The sequence below is a fragment of the Clarias gariepinus genome, chromosome 6 (genome assembly GCF_024256425.1).
Source record: "Clarias gariepinus isolate MV-2021 ecotype Netherlands chromosome 6, CGAR_prim_01v2, whole genome shotgun sequence".
NCBI classification, from domain to species: domain Eukaryota; kingdom Metazoa; phylum Chordata; class Actinopteri; order Siluriformes; family Clariidae; genus Clarias; species Clarias gariepinus.
In genome coordinates, this window is record NC_071105.1 from 7,599,160 (window position 1) to 7,614,869 (window position 15,710).

Below are 15,710 nucleotides of genomic sequence, written 5' to 3' on the forward strand. Positions count from 1 at the left end.
AAGTGCATCCTTATTCTTTTCATTTTTAGACAATTAGCAGGCATGTCTTTCGTCACTCTATAATTTTAAGATCTCTTTGTGGTTTTTAAGTGATTTTCAATCCCTGAAGAACACAGGAGGACCTTTGTCTAATTGCCCATGTCTGTGCATGTGTGTGTTTGTGTTTAAGTGCAGGTGTTAAGTCTGTCCTTTCTGCATAAGAAATGGGAGATCATGTTGACATCCAGTGTTGAATGGTGGAGCCAGTGAATCATCTCTCATGGCTTTATGGGAGTTGTTGCTATCTCTCAGCTTTCATTGCTGGCTGGCTTCATGTGCCAGTTTAACTGAGGAAGGCCCTGCTGGACCCCTGGACTGGCTCCTCTCCGACAAGGGCCCCTTCCATCACTCCCAGGAGTACACAGACTTTGTGGAGAGAAACCGACAGGGCTTTTCTACCCGCTACAAGATATACAGGTAAGCAAAGCACACATCAAGGTAACTAAATGTTTTTAAAATAGCCCACAATGGCAACCAGAAATGAATCAGTGCATCCTAAACTGCATAAGTCATTCTGTATCACAGCAATTGGCCAACATGTTAATTTATTAATTTATCACATATATACAAAGTTTTCAGAAAACACAGCTTGCTAGAAATGTGTTCCTTCTGTGGTCATTTAATTTCTGTCCTGATTTGAGGTTTTTATCACTGAAGAAATGTGCAAAAGAAGATATTATCATGTCCACCTGTTAAACTAATCCGAGCCAAATAGGGCTTATGTTTCTTCTGTACTTGAATTTTAACCAAAAGTAAATTTTTAACATAAACTCGCAAAAGAGGAAAAGAGAAGAAAGAGAGTAAAAGGAGCCAAGGTCTACACCTACAACATTATTACATATATTCATTTTGGCATTGGAAATGCTGCATGTTTAACAGCTGTTCTCACATATAATTGCCAAGACCCCTGAGAGGTGATGTTTATCTAAGCCAGATGTGATCAAGACATGATCCAATTGAACTTTTTTTTTTTCCTATTTATATCAATGTTTATTCCTCAGGCTTAATTTGAGAGTGTAATGTGCTTGGCACTGTGAATTAACTTTCAGGTTGAACTCGTTTTGCCTTGAGTGTAAGTGGGGTGTGTAACAGGCCTACTTCATTGACACTTTAAAAGTGTCAGGCCAGAATAGCTGCTATTTAAATGTGGAAGGAAATGCTAAGGCATTTAGTATTTGCTTTGTGGGGATTAATGGGTATACTAACAATGCTCCTCCATTAAATCAGACATGTCGAGTCTGGAAAATATGCTAAAAGCAAATAATGTGACATTTATTAAGTGATGCTGTATATAATGTGACATTTATCATACATTCATCTGTGCTTGCATATACTATATTGATAATTCCATTTGCAAATTCAGAGACTGCAGTACAATGACTTGACTTGCACAGCATGTAAACAAATCTATCTATCTATCTATCTATCTATCTATCTATCTATCTATCTATCTATCTATCTATCTAGAGTTTTTTGTCTTGTTCTTTTTTCTTTTTTTAACTTCATATGGCTGGTCAGTCAGCTATGAAGGTCATGGAACAAGGAAAATATGAATATAAGTCACTACGTGATGCACTTAATTTTTTGCTTCCAATTTGTCATACTTTGAAAAAATGGAACCAACTACACCATACATATTATTACAAAACAAATAATAACTGTAGAAGTGAGGATTTAAAAACATTTCTCGTTGAGACCAGTTATAAATTCAGGTTATGTAGCTTCCAGAGACTAAATGTACATATACTGCTGACAGTTTTGGCATTTGTATCAGTTTTTCTTTTCTTGTGGCACTGTGGAAGCCCACTTGGAGTCTGAATATGAATTGTGTTTTGATCTATGACCAGTGGCTGCCCTTATTTGACATTCTAGATTAAGGTTTTTGCTGTCCCTCCTTATCCCACCCCAAATTGTATGCATTTAAAAAAATAAAATTACATACAAAGGTGGTGCTGTAGCATAGTGGTTCAAGAGAGTTCATAGAGGCAAGGCTTTGATTCCTGCCTTGGGTCTGTTTATGTGGAGTTTGCATGTTCTCCCCATAAAGAATACCTAAGAAGAGAAACAATAAAGGAATAGACAAAGATCAACCAAAAAAGTCAGAGTGAGTAATAAGGTAAAAAAATAAACATGTACAACAAGGAATGTCTGCAAAATTAAGAGGCTTTTTAAATTCTCTGTATACACAACTTTTACAACCCCAGCATTTAGAAAATCATAGGTAAAGGTGAAAAAAAAAAAAGTTAACCTAGCAAGAGAAATTGTGGACGTCCCTCACTGCAGAATAATCCTCTTGGCTACAGGCGTGGAAAGCATTCAAGACAATTGGAAAGGACCGTACAACAGTGAAGCAGCCAAGAAGGGTAAACTTAATATATCTCTGATTTTTTGCCTATTTAGCATTATTATTCCTTCCTGAGTTCTGAAAAGATGTTAGGGAGTAGAAAACGTATAAAAAAAATCAACAATTTCAGTGTAAAGATTAAAGTTTACAACAGCTAGACAAAAAAAATCAAAGTGCCTACTTTTTAACTTACTCATACACACACACACACACACACACACACACACACATACAGTATGAACTATAAAATAACACATATGGAATTGGGTAATTATATAACAACAACAACAACAATAGTTAGTTGTTATTTTAAGACACGGAGGTCAGTCTTTCTGGAGTAGTTCTTGCAAAAACAGTATTGTTAAGTGCATTTGCAAAATCCAGCAAACACCATGATGAAACTGGCCCTCATGAAGACCATCCCAGGAGGACAAGACCATTTAGATGGTTCTAATCTAAGGTGCTGTTTGTTAATTGGTGGTTTTTAATCCTGGTAACTCTAAATGAACTTCTGCTCTGCAGCAGAGGTCAGTTTTGGTCTTGCTTTCCTGAGAATCTTCATGATCATGGTCTTTATAATCAGTAGTGTTATACACAGATTTTAGTTCTCTTGGTAACATTGTCACACTTTGCTCCTTTATATTTCATTGCAAAACCCAAAAGGGTACTTTAGTTTTTTGTTGTTGTTGTTGTTTTCCGCAGAATACGCACATCATGGACAGACCCCGGCCACTTCACCATGCAGCTTATAATGATGAAGTCAGCATCACGCACAAGCTGGATGTTGTTGATGTGCCTTCCATGTTGATTGATATTCTTTGACACCCTCTCATAATGTGCTTGTACAGTATATGCAGATTTGTGTATAGTATAATCTCAGTATCACTGGCCATGTTTCCCAAAAGTAAAAAAAATATATAATAATAATAATAATAATAGTTTTAAGCAGTCTGGACATTCTTTGAAAATAACAAGTTGACTCTCATAAACAAGTTGATTGATGAGGCTGGATAATTTTATGGATGTAGCTTTTATAATATCACTCAAAGTTGAATTGTCTACCCCCAGAGAGCATGGCAATGAGGCACCATTCTTCCACAGACAGAGAGTGACTCCTTCAGTCTCAGAGTTAAGGTTTTGGCCTGAGAGTGTCTTCAGTAAACTTTATATCTGCATTCCAAAAGTCAAACTGTACACACAGTTCTTTGGTGGTGTGCTGCTCCACTGGTTTTGAATACTCAACATATACTCTTTGACAGTATCCTCTTTTAACAAACTGCTGGGGGCAATGGAAAATACCTGTCATCTTAGTTTCTCTCTGTAAGTCTTTTGAAAAAAGACTGAATAGGATGGCTGTGTAATTGGTTTATGTTCAATTAAATCAATCATGCCAAAGGGCTATAAACTTTACGTTTCTTAAAAAAGGTTGAACCATTGACACAAAATGACCTTATTACACTGTGCAAAACTCACACACAGCTGGAGGGTATTAAGTGCCATTATCCCTCAATAGTGGGACATTTAGATTCTACTAAGGGTGGCGAAGTGAGTAAAAAAAGATGAAATCTCCCAAAACATTAATGCAATGGGGTCTGGCCAGTAGCAGACCACAAGGCAAAGAAAATTGGATAAAAGAATCTAAAAACCAGGGCAACAAAGGACCATGCTGAAGCAGAAAAGAAACATCAAACAACCAACAAGCCCTTCAAGGATGGTAATTACACAGATGTGGTATGTGACATTATTGGGGTAAAAACCTATAATATATGCGCAAATTTCAACATGTTGCAGGAGATTGTGAGTCAACAAATGTACTGTACAGTTTATCTTACATAATTAAAATATTGTGGAAAAGTGAATTTAAAAAGCTAATTCAAAAAAAGTAAAATTCTCATATATTCTAGATTCAGTATACATCAAGTAAAATAGCGCGAGCCTTTTGTCGTCTAATCAAAATTCCTGTATTTTAGAATATTAGAATATTTTCTAAAAAAAAGTATTAACAATACAGAAATGCCCAACTTCTGAAAAATATGTTTATGCACTCAAATCTCTGGGCTCCTTTAGCATAAATAATTCAAATTAAAATAATCTGTGTAACATTGCATGGAGGCAATCAACCTGTGGCATAGCAGAAGAGTGATTGAAAGTCTGGTTACTTTGATAGCAATCTTTAGCTCATCGATATTGTTGAGTTAGGTGTTTCTCACATTCCTCTTGACAATACCCCATAGATTTACTACGAAGTTCAGGTCAGGTCAGTTGGCTGGCCAATCAAACACAGTAACATCAGGCTCAGCAAAGCAGTAAGTGGTGACTCAGGCAGGCAGAGGGTCTGGGTTGCTGATTGGAGATTCGGGAATTTAAAGCCTTGCCATCACTGGGTTGCAACAGTTGGGCCCTGCTCCTAGCCCAATGCACATCCAAGTGTCACAAGGGGACCGGAACCCACCAATGCAAATGGATGATCAAGATCGTGTTGTCCGTAAAGCTGTCCATTTGCCCCTCACTTGTTGAGTATGGCCCGAAATAATGTCTTGGTGGAAAATTAAATCAACATCTTGATTTACCTCATCAGCAGAAGTGTGGAAGCATGACATGCTCTAAAAAAGCATCAAGTGCAGCTCAAATCATTACAGACTGTGAAAACTTTAAGCAACTTGGATTCTGTGCCTTTCCACTCTTCTGCTAGGCTCTGGAAATTTGAGAGAACTTTAAACCACTGAGCAACGTTTCAGAACTTGGTAAGATGGTTCTGATGCTGTCTTTGGTTAGGAGTGGTTTGATATTATGAATGAAACAGTTGTAGCCAATTACCTGAAGAGGTCCATGTGTGATGGTTCTTGAATGACTGACTTCAACCTCTCTCCACTTTTTCTGAAACTTTCACACATTGTCAATCAAAGCCCATTCAAGGCATTGATTGACATTCTTCTTAGGGCTGCCGTCCCCCCTGTTGTTTTTACATCTTTTTAAATCACAGGCAAATTAACACGAATATGCTTGAAAATAGCTCTTTGGAAAGTTTGTGGATTATCCTCCTCGTGGAAAATGTTAATGATTGTCTTTTGGACAACAACCAAGTCATCAGTCTTCGACATGTGTGTACTGACAGAGAGATACAAAGAATGTATTTTGTACTAATAATTTACTACTTAAATTTAAAATTGAAAAATATTTTAATATTTTGAGATACAGGGGTTTAGATTTTTCATGAGCTATAAGCAGTAATCATTTCCATTCAAATAAAATAAAGCCTTAAAATATTTCTTCTTAATGAATTTGGAATATATAGGTTTCACTTTTTTCATTAAATTATATAAAAAAAAATGTTGCAATTAGTTTTATCAATGAAAAGTAGAAAACTAGGCCAGTTTATTTTACAATGCAGGGAAAACATTAGGTTTGGGTCAAGAGGAACAAGTCACATTTTTAGACCACTATATATATAACGAGAGTGTGACCAGCCAGTTGTATCACTTTGTCCTGTCATGTAATCAAACTACCAAAATAGTGACTTAGATTAGTAACGGCTGTGAATGAATTAAATGCTTTTAGTGGATGTTTGGAAAATCTTGATGCATTTAAATCATGTCACTGCCATTGCAGTCACTTAAGCATAAATAAATAAATAAATAAATAAATAAATAAATAAATAAAAGTACAGGTATGTGTTGCTCAACATCCACGATTCATTCTGTGAAATGGGATGTTATGCAAATCATCACAACAAATTTGGTTTAACTGAATATGGGGTTTCCTCTTTTTTTTATATAAGCTATAAAAAATAGCACTTGGTAAGATGCAATGCTTACATGTCATGCTCCCTTGTGACTATGAAACGGGGTCTTTAGGTTTGGCCTCCTTTCTGGATTTGCTGACTGCTCCTAATCCTCCTGAGGATGGTTGAAAGGGCAGCATGGCGAATGGGTTTGAGGTTTCCACCTCTGTTGAAGAAAGAGGTTTACACTTTTTTTTTCCTTGATGGCTTCTTTCTGTCTAAAATGTGTACAGTATCTTAAGCCTCATTTACACTGCAGGTCTTGATGCCCAATTCTGATTTGTTGCCTATATCAGATTTTTTTGACTGTCTGTTTACACGTTCTTTCAACCATGACTTATATCCAATTCAAGTGTCTACACTTGCCATACCACCTGAAACATTGCGCATACTTAAAGGGAGGTTCTTGCACTACACACTTGCCAAGATAGACAAAGACGAAATATGCTTGACGCTAGCTCTGCGATATATGCAAAGTTCGCGAAACGTCACCATTGTTTTGGAACGGAGGAGGAGGAAAAAACGCCATAATTGCAGCCTGTGCATATGCTTCATTCACCAAATACTGATTTCTTAATGTTATTTAGCCTAAATAAACATTAACACAAGGCGGGGGGCTTTTCCTTTTCCATGTTACCTGCAATGTAACACGCGCTTCCACCAGAGAATAACATTACGTCATTAAACCGTGAAGAAGTCGCAGTTTTAATGACGTACTGTACAGAACGCAATGCCTCCGAAAAAACGATCTGTCTGTTTACACGACAATCACATTAGCACATATCTGATTTATATTCACATATGAAGGAGGCCTGAAACCGATCTCGAAATATCGAAATGCATGCATTTTTTTCCTGTTTACATGGACATAGAACATATTCAATATATGTCTCACATGAGCAAAAAATCGGAATTGGGTCACATTTAACTGACAGTGTTGGTCCTCCTATGCTAAGTAATTTGCTTGGGCAAAGGCTTTTCGGTTTCTCAAATATAAAGCCCTGAACAGTCCTCATTGCACTGGATATCATTTTCTTCTTATGTTTTGGTGTGTGAGCTTTTGAAAAGATCAGTCTCTCTTAGGATGTTGGTAGGTTTAAAATAAACAGGTATGTAATGTTTTTTTTAAGATCCTCTTGAGTTTTCAGGATACCCCCACCATGTAAGGAGTGATAGTGTGTTTCAAGCCTTAAGAGATGTTGTTGTTGGTCTTTCGGCTGCTTCCGGCAAGGGGTCGCCACAGCGGAATACCCATTCCGCACTACAACTTGGCACAGATATTATGCCGGATGCCCTTCCTGACGCAACCCTCCCATTTTATCCAAGCTTGGGAACCGCACTGCATCCAGTGGCTGGGGTTTGGGCACTGGCTGGGAATCGAACCCGGGCCTTCTGCATGGCAGGCGAAACACCTACCACTGAGCCACCAGTGCCCTAAGAGATGTTGTCAGATGCCCCCCCCTTTTCTTTTTATTTTGGGTTTTGTTTTACTTTTGCTGCAGTGAATGTTGGAAAATCAATCAGCAGGTACTAGTCTGTGTGTGGGTTTTTTTGTAGAATTCTATTTCCAGATTACCACTGGACACTATGACAACTGTGCAGTCAAGGAACGCCAGCCTGTTGTACTTGGAATCTTTCCTGGTGAGCTTGATGTTAGTATCAGATGCTTTTATGTGGCCTTGTGGTGAAGGACTGCTCCCCCTAGACCTTTATTTTAACTCAGGTGTTGTCCACATACAAGAACCAATAAGTCGGTGCAGCCCTGAGGTCGCAAGGGAGTACAAGATGTGTGACCATCACATCCAAACGACTCCTCATCATTCTCACTTTGTTGACCATCAGTGAACCAATTTAGGTCAGAAGAAAAATGGCCCATTGAGGCCAATTTGGGATCCCTCACCAACCGTTCTTAGGCTGAGGTAATTCCTCAGACGAGTAATTAAATTAACAAAAAGAAGGCCAGGAGACATGACTCAACTTCCAGACAATTTCACCTACATATATGACCTTCTTTAAAATAGTGTCTTTTTTTATGAAGCTTTAACTTTAAGTTTAAGTTGTCTAACAACTAATAATAATAATAATAATAATAATAATAATAATAATGCCTACTTAGTGGGTGATTAGTGAATTATAATAATTATTATTATAAATCACATGAACTCTCCTGGAAATAGAACCAAAAATAAGCAGGCAAAGGAAGCATTCATCTGTTTTTGTCTATTTGTTTAATTTTAAATATAATAACTTTTAATAACTTTTAAAAGTTTATTACAAATGTATCACAGATCCCTGGGTAGCTTACTCATGTTTATGAGTTTGTCCTGTCTGACAAAATGAGTCATTTTAACACTTTTTTCTTATTTATAATGTCTTTTGCCAGAATGTTTTTCACATCTATTTATCTTTCATATTTGCACCTTGGAGTAACATGCAGATTCCACTAAGTGGAGATGGACTTGTTGACTTCTTTATGGTGAAAAATTGTTAGAGCATGTGCACTTAAATTATTTAAATTTAAAAAAGCAATACGCCATAAATCTTGTCCCTCTTCACAGCACGGATATTCAATCTTCCTCCGGTCACGGTGACTATGGTTGACATCTATGGATTTGTGGCCTGTACTTTATAGCTCCTTTGATTGGCTCACCATTAAAAGATTTCCTGTGTTTATTTTTGCCTTTGGCAGCCGTTCGACATCAGGATTTCATTGCATACTTTGTGAGATTAATAGTCTTATCATGCATCCAAGTGATTAGTGGGTTCTTAATACTTATTATACTGCATTATCGGGATTCTCTTGAGAGGCAACTGTTAGCAGCAAGGTTGGGTTAGACACGGGGGAGATTACATTCACACTCTGATTGAACGGCAGTACTATATCAGCATGTGGGAACTCTCATAAGCATGAGCTTTTTATCCTTCCAAAATCCGAATTCAGGAGTGATTTTCAATATCCATACTAGTCAGTCAGGATATCTACTGTATGCCTAAGAAAATAGAACATATATACAGTAAAATACGCAGAGTAAAAACAGTCTTATGAATTCCCTTTGCACTTAGATATTGTATTATACTAGAATTTCCATATGAGAAGCCTTATGTGCTGACATCTGATTTCTCAGGGTTTTTTTTTACAATATTTCTGCCAGAGGTTTAATAAAGGATATGTCACTCTTTCTAAAAACAGCTGCACAACAGGTCTATAAAAATTGAAATGGACAAGATAATTTTCTGAACCAGCCATTCTTTGGAGTGTAGCATTGCTGTGGCCGAAAACCTGAAATGAAGCAGTAAACTGACAGGTTAATTTTACAACTCTGATAGGTTCATCTGGTTGGGGCATATGGACCTGATGCAATTTGGGAGAAGGGAAGGGAGACATGAAAGCAAAGTTTTGGCTTGAAAATAATTAATATACAGAAAGCTTACTTTTTTTTATTTTTTTATTTTCCAGATATTACAAACTAGAAGTTCCAAATGAGAATGGTAGTTGACAAATACATTTTGCCCAATGTACTGCTAAGTAAGCTGGTTGGTTAATAGTTAGGATACACCAGTCAAAAGTTTGAATTAATTTTTTTACATTCTAAAAAAATGTTTAACTTTTTTTTTTTAAGCTAATGAAATAACATATGGAATTGGGTAATTAAATGACAACAATAGTCATTTGTTATTTTAAGACATAAAGATCAGCTGTTCGGGAATAGTTCTTGCAGGAACAGTTTTATTTACATTTAGGCATTTGGCAGATGCTCTTATCCAGAGCGACTTACATTTTTATCTCATTACACATCTGAGCAGTTGAGGGTTAAGGGCCTTGCTCAAGGATCCAACAGTGGCAACTTGGTGGTTGTGGGGTTTGAACCTGGGATCTTCCGAACCGTAGTCCAAAATATACCCCTGCTGCAGAGGAGAAGTTCATTTAAAATTACCAGCCTCAGAAATCACCAATAACAGCGCCTCAGAATAGAGGCGCTGTTATTGGACAGAAGACAAGAAGAGAAGAGAAGAATAGAAGACAAGACAGTCTGCTGATGTTCAAACAGAGCAGCAGAATAGGGACAAAAGGTGATTCAAGTGACTTTGAACATGGCATGATTGTTGGTGCCAGGTGGACTGCTCTGACAATTTCCAAAACGACCATCTCTTGGGTTTACAGAAAATAGTCTAAAAGAGAAAATATCCCGTAAGTGGCAGTTCTCTGAGTGAAAATGCCTTGTTAGTGCCAGAGGTCAGAGGAGAATGGGCACAGCAGTTTAGGGTGACAGAAAGACAACAATAACTAAACAATAACATCTTGTTACAACTAAGGTGTGCTGAGGAGCATCTGTGATCACACAACATGTCAGACCTTAAGGCAGATGAGCAATCGCTGCAGGCAACCACACCGGGTGCCAGCTAAGAACAGGAATCTAGGTAGGGTGATTTCTACTGTTACATTCAGGTGGAAGGGTCAGAATTTACCATAATCAATATGAAAGCATGGATTTATCCTGCTGTATATCAACACTTCAGGCTGGTGGTCATGGTGTATTGGTGTGGGGGATATTTTCTTGGCACATCTTGGGCCCCTTAGAACCAACTGAGTAGTGTTTAAATTCCATCTCTATTAATGCAGACTATGTCACCTTTATGATTAAAGGATAACCATGTCACTAAGCAAAACTGATTTTTTTAACATGACGATGAGTTCATCATACTTTAAATGGCTTTCACAATCACTAGATCTCAATCCAGTAGAGCATCGTTGGGATGTGGTGTAATGGGAGATCCGATACTCCCAAAGCTTAAGATGCTTTCATGTCAATATGGGTCCAAAATCTCTAGCACATTGTTGAAAAGAATTAAAGCTGTTTTGAAGGAAAACGGGTTTCCAACCGAGTATAGCAATGTGTACATAATGAATTGGCCACTGGGTGTATGTGTTATATAAACCAATATTACTCATATTTTTACATGCTACGATATTGTGTTCTGCAGTAAATTTATTTTTAAAATCGAAGCCTCATAAAATGTGTAATATGTAAGGTCAGACAAAAAAAAAAAGAAAAAAAAAATCCACAATCCAGAGGGCAAGTTGAATTCCCTGGAGGGTTTATTGTATAAGATTGATGGGATGGGTGGAAGGGTATGTGCAGGAAATTACCAGCTTGCTTCTATGAGAGCTTTTGAGGCAAAGAGTTCAGCAGAGTTCAGAGGTTCCCTGCTGGCTAGAGTTTCCCTTGGCGACTTTAAAAAGTCATAGACAGCACATTAAAAGGGTTATTTTAAGAATGCTAACTCCAACTCCAACTACCCCATTACAAGCAGTTGAAGTAATTAGTCAAGCTGTGGATGGTTTCAGTCCCAATCTACCTTGGGGGAATTTTCATTTGCTATGGTGTTGGACTTTGAGCCAATCCTTTTTACCTGGGGCTATCATGCACATTTGGCTTTTCTTTATTACAATTAAATTATATATTAATAAAATGAGATAATTTTTGCTCATATATTATTCATTCATTCATTTATCTTTTATACCTCTTGTCCTGTCTAAAGGGATGCAGGGGGCCTGAAGCCCATCCCAGGAGACTTAGGGCACAAGGTGGGGTACTGGACACGGTGCCAATATATACGCACATGCACAAACATACACTACGGGCAATTTTGGAAGGCCAAATTAACCTTATCCACATCTCTTTGGACTGTGGGAGAAAATCTGAGTACCCAGAGGAATACAGTGCTAACCACTACACCATCGTGCTGCCATATACTGTATATATATATATATATATATATATATATATATATATATATATATATATATATATATATATACCCTCAATGTTTGAGACCAATAGACCAAATTGCCAGTCTAGCATTGCTCCTAATATAAGAATCACTTATTTAGTGTCACCTAATAGTAATCTTGTACAGTATGTTGCCTATGTGACAAACTTCACCAAACAGCCATAACATAACACCACATAACATTATCACATTATCAATGATGATCAGTAATATAAATATAAACTGATGAATAGATCATGGGCATCCATTACACATGCCGGTCTGGTCTGATCTCTCAAAAAAGCCAAAAGAAAGTCAATGATGACCTTTATAAAAAGCCAGAAAACCCATGAGATGTGCTGGACAAACAAGTCTGATCTACAGTATAGACACCCCACCCCCGCCCCCAACCCTGCACTGGGCTCCACTTGCAATATCCTTTAGCCAGACACCAAAGCACACATCTACAGGTTCTGCCATGCCCAGGTGGCACAAGGGGAACCAACACAATATTAGGCATCCATTTTTTGTATTGTAACATCATGACTGATTGGTGTTAACCTTTAGCACCATCAGTTGTACCTAGGCTAATGAAGTAAAAAGTCCTTGTGAAGGACCTCAGCCATACCAACAATGGACTGTTCTCTCTGTTGAGGTCAGGAAAGCGATTCCGCTCCCTGAAGGCCAACACAGAGAGACTGAGGAGGAGCATCTTCCCGATAAGTTCTCTCAATCACACCATCACACAGTACTGACACACATATGGTCTTTACACACATACACTGGACATTCTGGACATTCGTTTACACTAGTGGCCACTGCACAACTACACCTGGTGGTCACAGGTCACTTTACATAAATCACTTTTTAAGCATTTTTTTGCACGGCACTAGTCACTTTAAATATGTGAATTGCACAAACAGTGGACATTACATTACCATTACAACTACCATTCCATACAAAAATTACATAAATATACCTGCACGTTCAGCTGCTCCTATTGTTTTATATTTCATTATACATTCTTCAAATATTTTCTATATTGTGTATTTTTGCTGTACAGTTATTTATTTATTTTATTTTATTTATTTAATTTTTTTAACTTTAGTTTTTATATTTTATTTTCTTATTTTCTAGTTTTATGTACCCTATATTTTAATTCTCATATTAGTCTTTATTTTAGGTCATGAGCAGTTGCCTAAGCATTTCACTGCATATCGTACTGTGTATGACTGTGTATGTGACACATAAAATTTGAATTTGAATTTGAAGTACAAGCTAATGTGCAAACCTTTATAGCTTGATGTAAGTGCTCTGTTACAGCTCGTGTTGTGGTAACATTCTTGCATCATTAATCAGCTTAATTTAGCTAATGAAGTGTAATCTTGACCATTTAAACTTCACTAAATAACTTGTTTGCATATATATATATATATATATATATATATATATATATATATATATATATATATATATATATATATATATATTTTTTTTTTTATTATTATTATTTTTTTTTTTTTGATGGAGATGTTCAACCTTGTATTTCCTTCCCCTTCATTATTCAGCTTGCATCTTCCCCCAACCCACTCTTTCTGTTTTTCTACATGTTACTTGACAATAAATGCTACTGCCATTTCCATTTTGAATTCCTCACATACTTGGGGAATAGATAATAGGAGAGCTACACCCTTCAAAGCAATTAATACAAAGGTCACCAGGTAGATGCTGACCGACAGTTAAATTGTAATAGACTTTTTATTTATTTATTTATTTATTTTTTACATTTTAGCTTCCCTGGTCTAGTGCGAAAATATGTTCTAGGAAGATCAACATGATGCCTGAGATGGCACAGCATCTTTCTCCAGCACAGCGTTTTTCTCCAGCATTTTAGTGCACCACTGCCAAAGAAACGTTGCCATAGACACTGATGTACCGATGGATGTAAAAAGTGGGAAATTGCTTTTCAATTTCAGATTGCTTCTAAAAGGTCAAGTCTTTGAAAGGCTGGGATGTTTATTGACAGTTACACTCATACATTTTTTTCTCCTCCCCTCTGTTGAATAAGTTCAATTACAACTTTAGGTCCATAGGTCTAGGTGTACATACTGTAGGTAAGCCCGTGCAGTGCTTGTTGTGGCTATAGTGTGCACTTACAGTAAGGTGACTACAGTATTAAGGTTTTAGATCATCATGAAACAGCACAAACAGCACCAAGTATGTATGTGTAGCCTAACACAAAAACACAAACAGAAATGTTTTCACTTTACATTACATTTATGTATATTCCATTTGGCAGATAACCATATTCAGTGCTTTCTTATTATACATCTGAGCTTATAGTTGAGGGCATTGCTCAAGGGTGTTTAAACCCATACCATTCTAAGCAAAAACCTACTCATCCATTCTTGATGGGATGCCAGTCTGTTGCAGAGTATCAGTAAAACATTTGTACAAGGAGAAAATAACATCAAACCCTGGAAAAGCCACCTGGACATAGGGAGACCATAGGAAACACTGCACAGATATCATGGAGAAAAACAAACGAGTTTAAGACAAAGCTTTAAATTACTTTGTAAATGTAAAAATCTTGTATTATTCTATATTATTATACATATTTTTTACTCCTAATTATTATTTACTCAGATTCATTTATATAGTAATACATTAATGAAATTTATTTAAATATCGAATATTTGCCGAAATAGCCAAAAATAAAAACTAACACATAGCCTACAAATACTGCTGAAAAACTATGCACCTGGCAACAGTGCCTCTATTGCTTCAAGCAAAATGCTAATTTCTGCCTCTTTCTGGGTGTTGGAGGAAATTATCTGCCAAGCTAGCTGCTGTTAATTGGCTAAACTTTAGTAAATTGACCAGAACCACTTAATTGCACTAAATAACCACTTTTTTGTATGCGTCTCCCTCCCCTAAATGCATATGTATAAGAAAAAAAAAAAAAGCACACATTGGGCGTTGATATATTCTCAGTATTTAAATTAAGCATTACAGCTTGTATGGCCAAATTTATAAATAACAATCTACTTTTATCAAAGACAAAAATAATTTTAATTTTACCTGAAAAAGAAAAAAAAGTGTATAGAATAAAAAATTGTATGCATTTTTATTTTTTTATGTGGTAGAATGCTCGTGTAAGGTAAGAACTACAGTAGTACCAGAACGGATGACTTTCTTGTCTTAAAATAACAAATGAATGTTGTTGTTATTACTAATGCCATATGTGTTATTTCATAGTTTTTAAAAATAAAAGTTTTATTTCTTAATTTATTTATTTTATTTTAATTTTTCAGATCAGTCTGTTAACATTTTGGGCCACAAAAAATATCTGAAACCGAACTGTGAACTGTGGGAGGAAACATGGAAACATGCAAACTCCATGTACTGTACACAGACCAGAGGTGGGACTCGAACCCAGTACCTGAAGGTGCAAGGCAGACAGTGCTAACTAAGTCCCAAAGACATGCAGATTAAAAGAATTGCTGTTCCCTAATCGCCTGTAGTGTGAATGAGTGTGTAAGTGTGTAAGTGTGTGAGTGCGATGGATTACCACCCTGTCCAGGGTATATCAAGGATATAAATTTCCAGGGAAAGACTACAGATTTTCTGTGACCCTGCTGCACGTGCTCATAGTACCAGTACTTCTGTCTGGTCAGAATTAAACTGCAGAAAGTTAATAAGCATTTAGTGTCTAACGTCCTTCAAACTTTCCTCAACATTTCTCATCAGGCTTTGCTGAGACATATAACTGTG

At 36.7% G+C, this 15,710-nt stretch overlaps 1 protein-coding gene across 1 annotated transcript in view; it reads left to right on the forward strand.

Annotated features, from left to right (window-relative positions):
• Positions 1-256: 256 nt before the first annotated feature.
• brinp3a.2 (bone morphogenetic protein/retinoic acid inducible neural-specific 3a, tandem duplicate 2) overlaps positions 257-15,710 on the forward strand; it is a 48,842-nt gene continuing 33,388 nt past the window's right edge. The window contains exon 1 of the mRNA XM_053498962.1: positions 257-456. Within this exon, the coding sequence (XP_053354937.1) occupies positions 260-456 (197 nt within the window). The 5' untranslated portion in view covers positions 257-259. The remainder of the gene's footprint in view (positions 457-15,710) is intronic.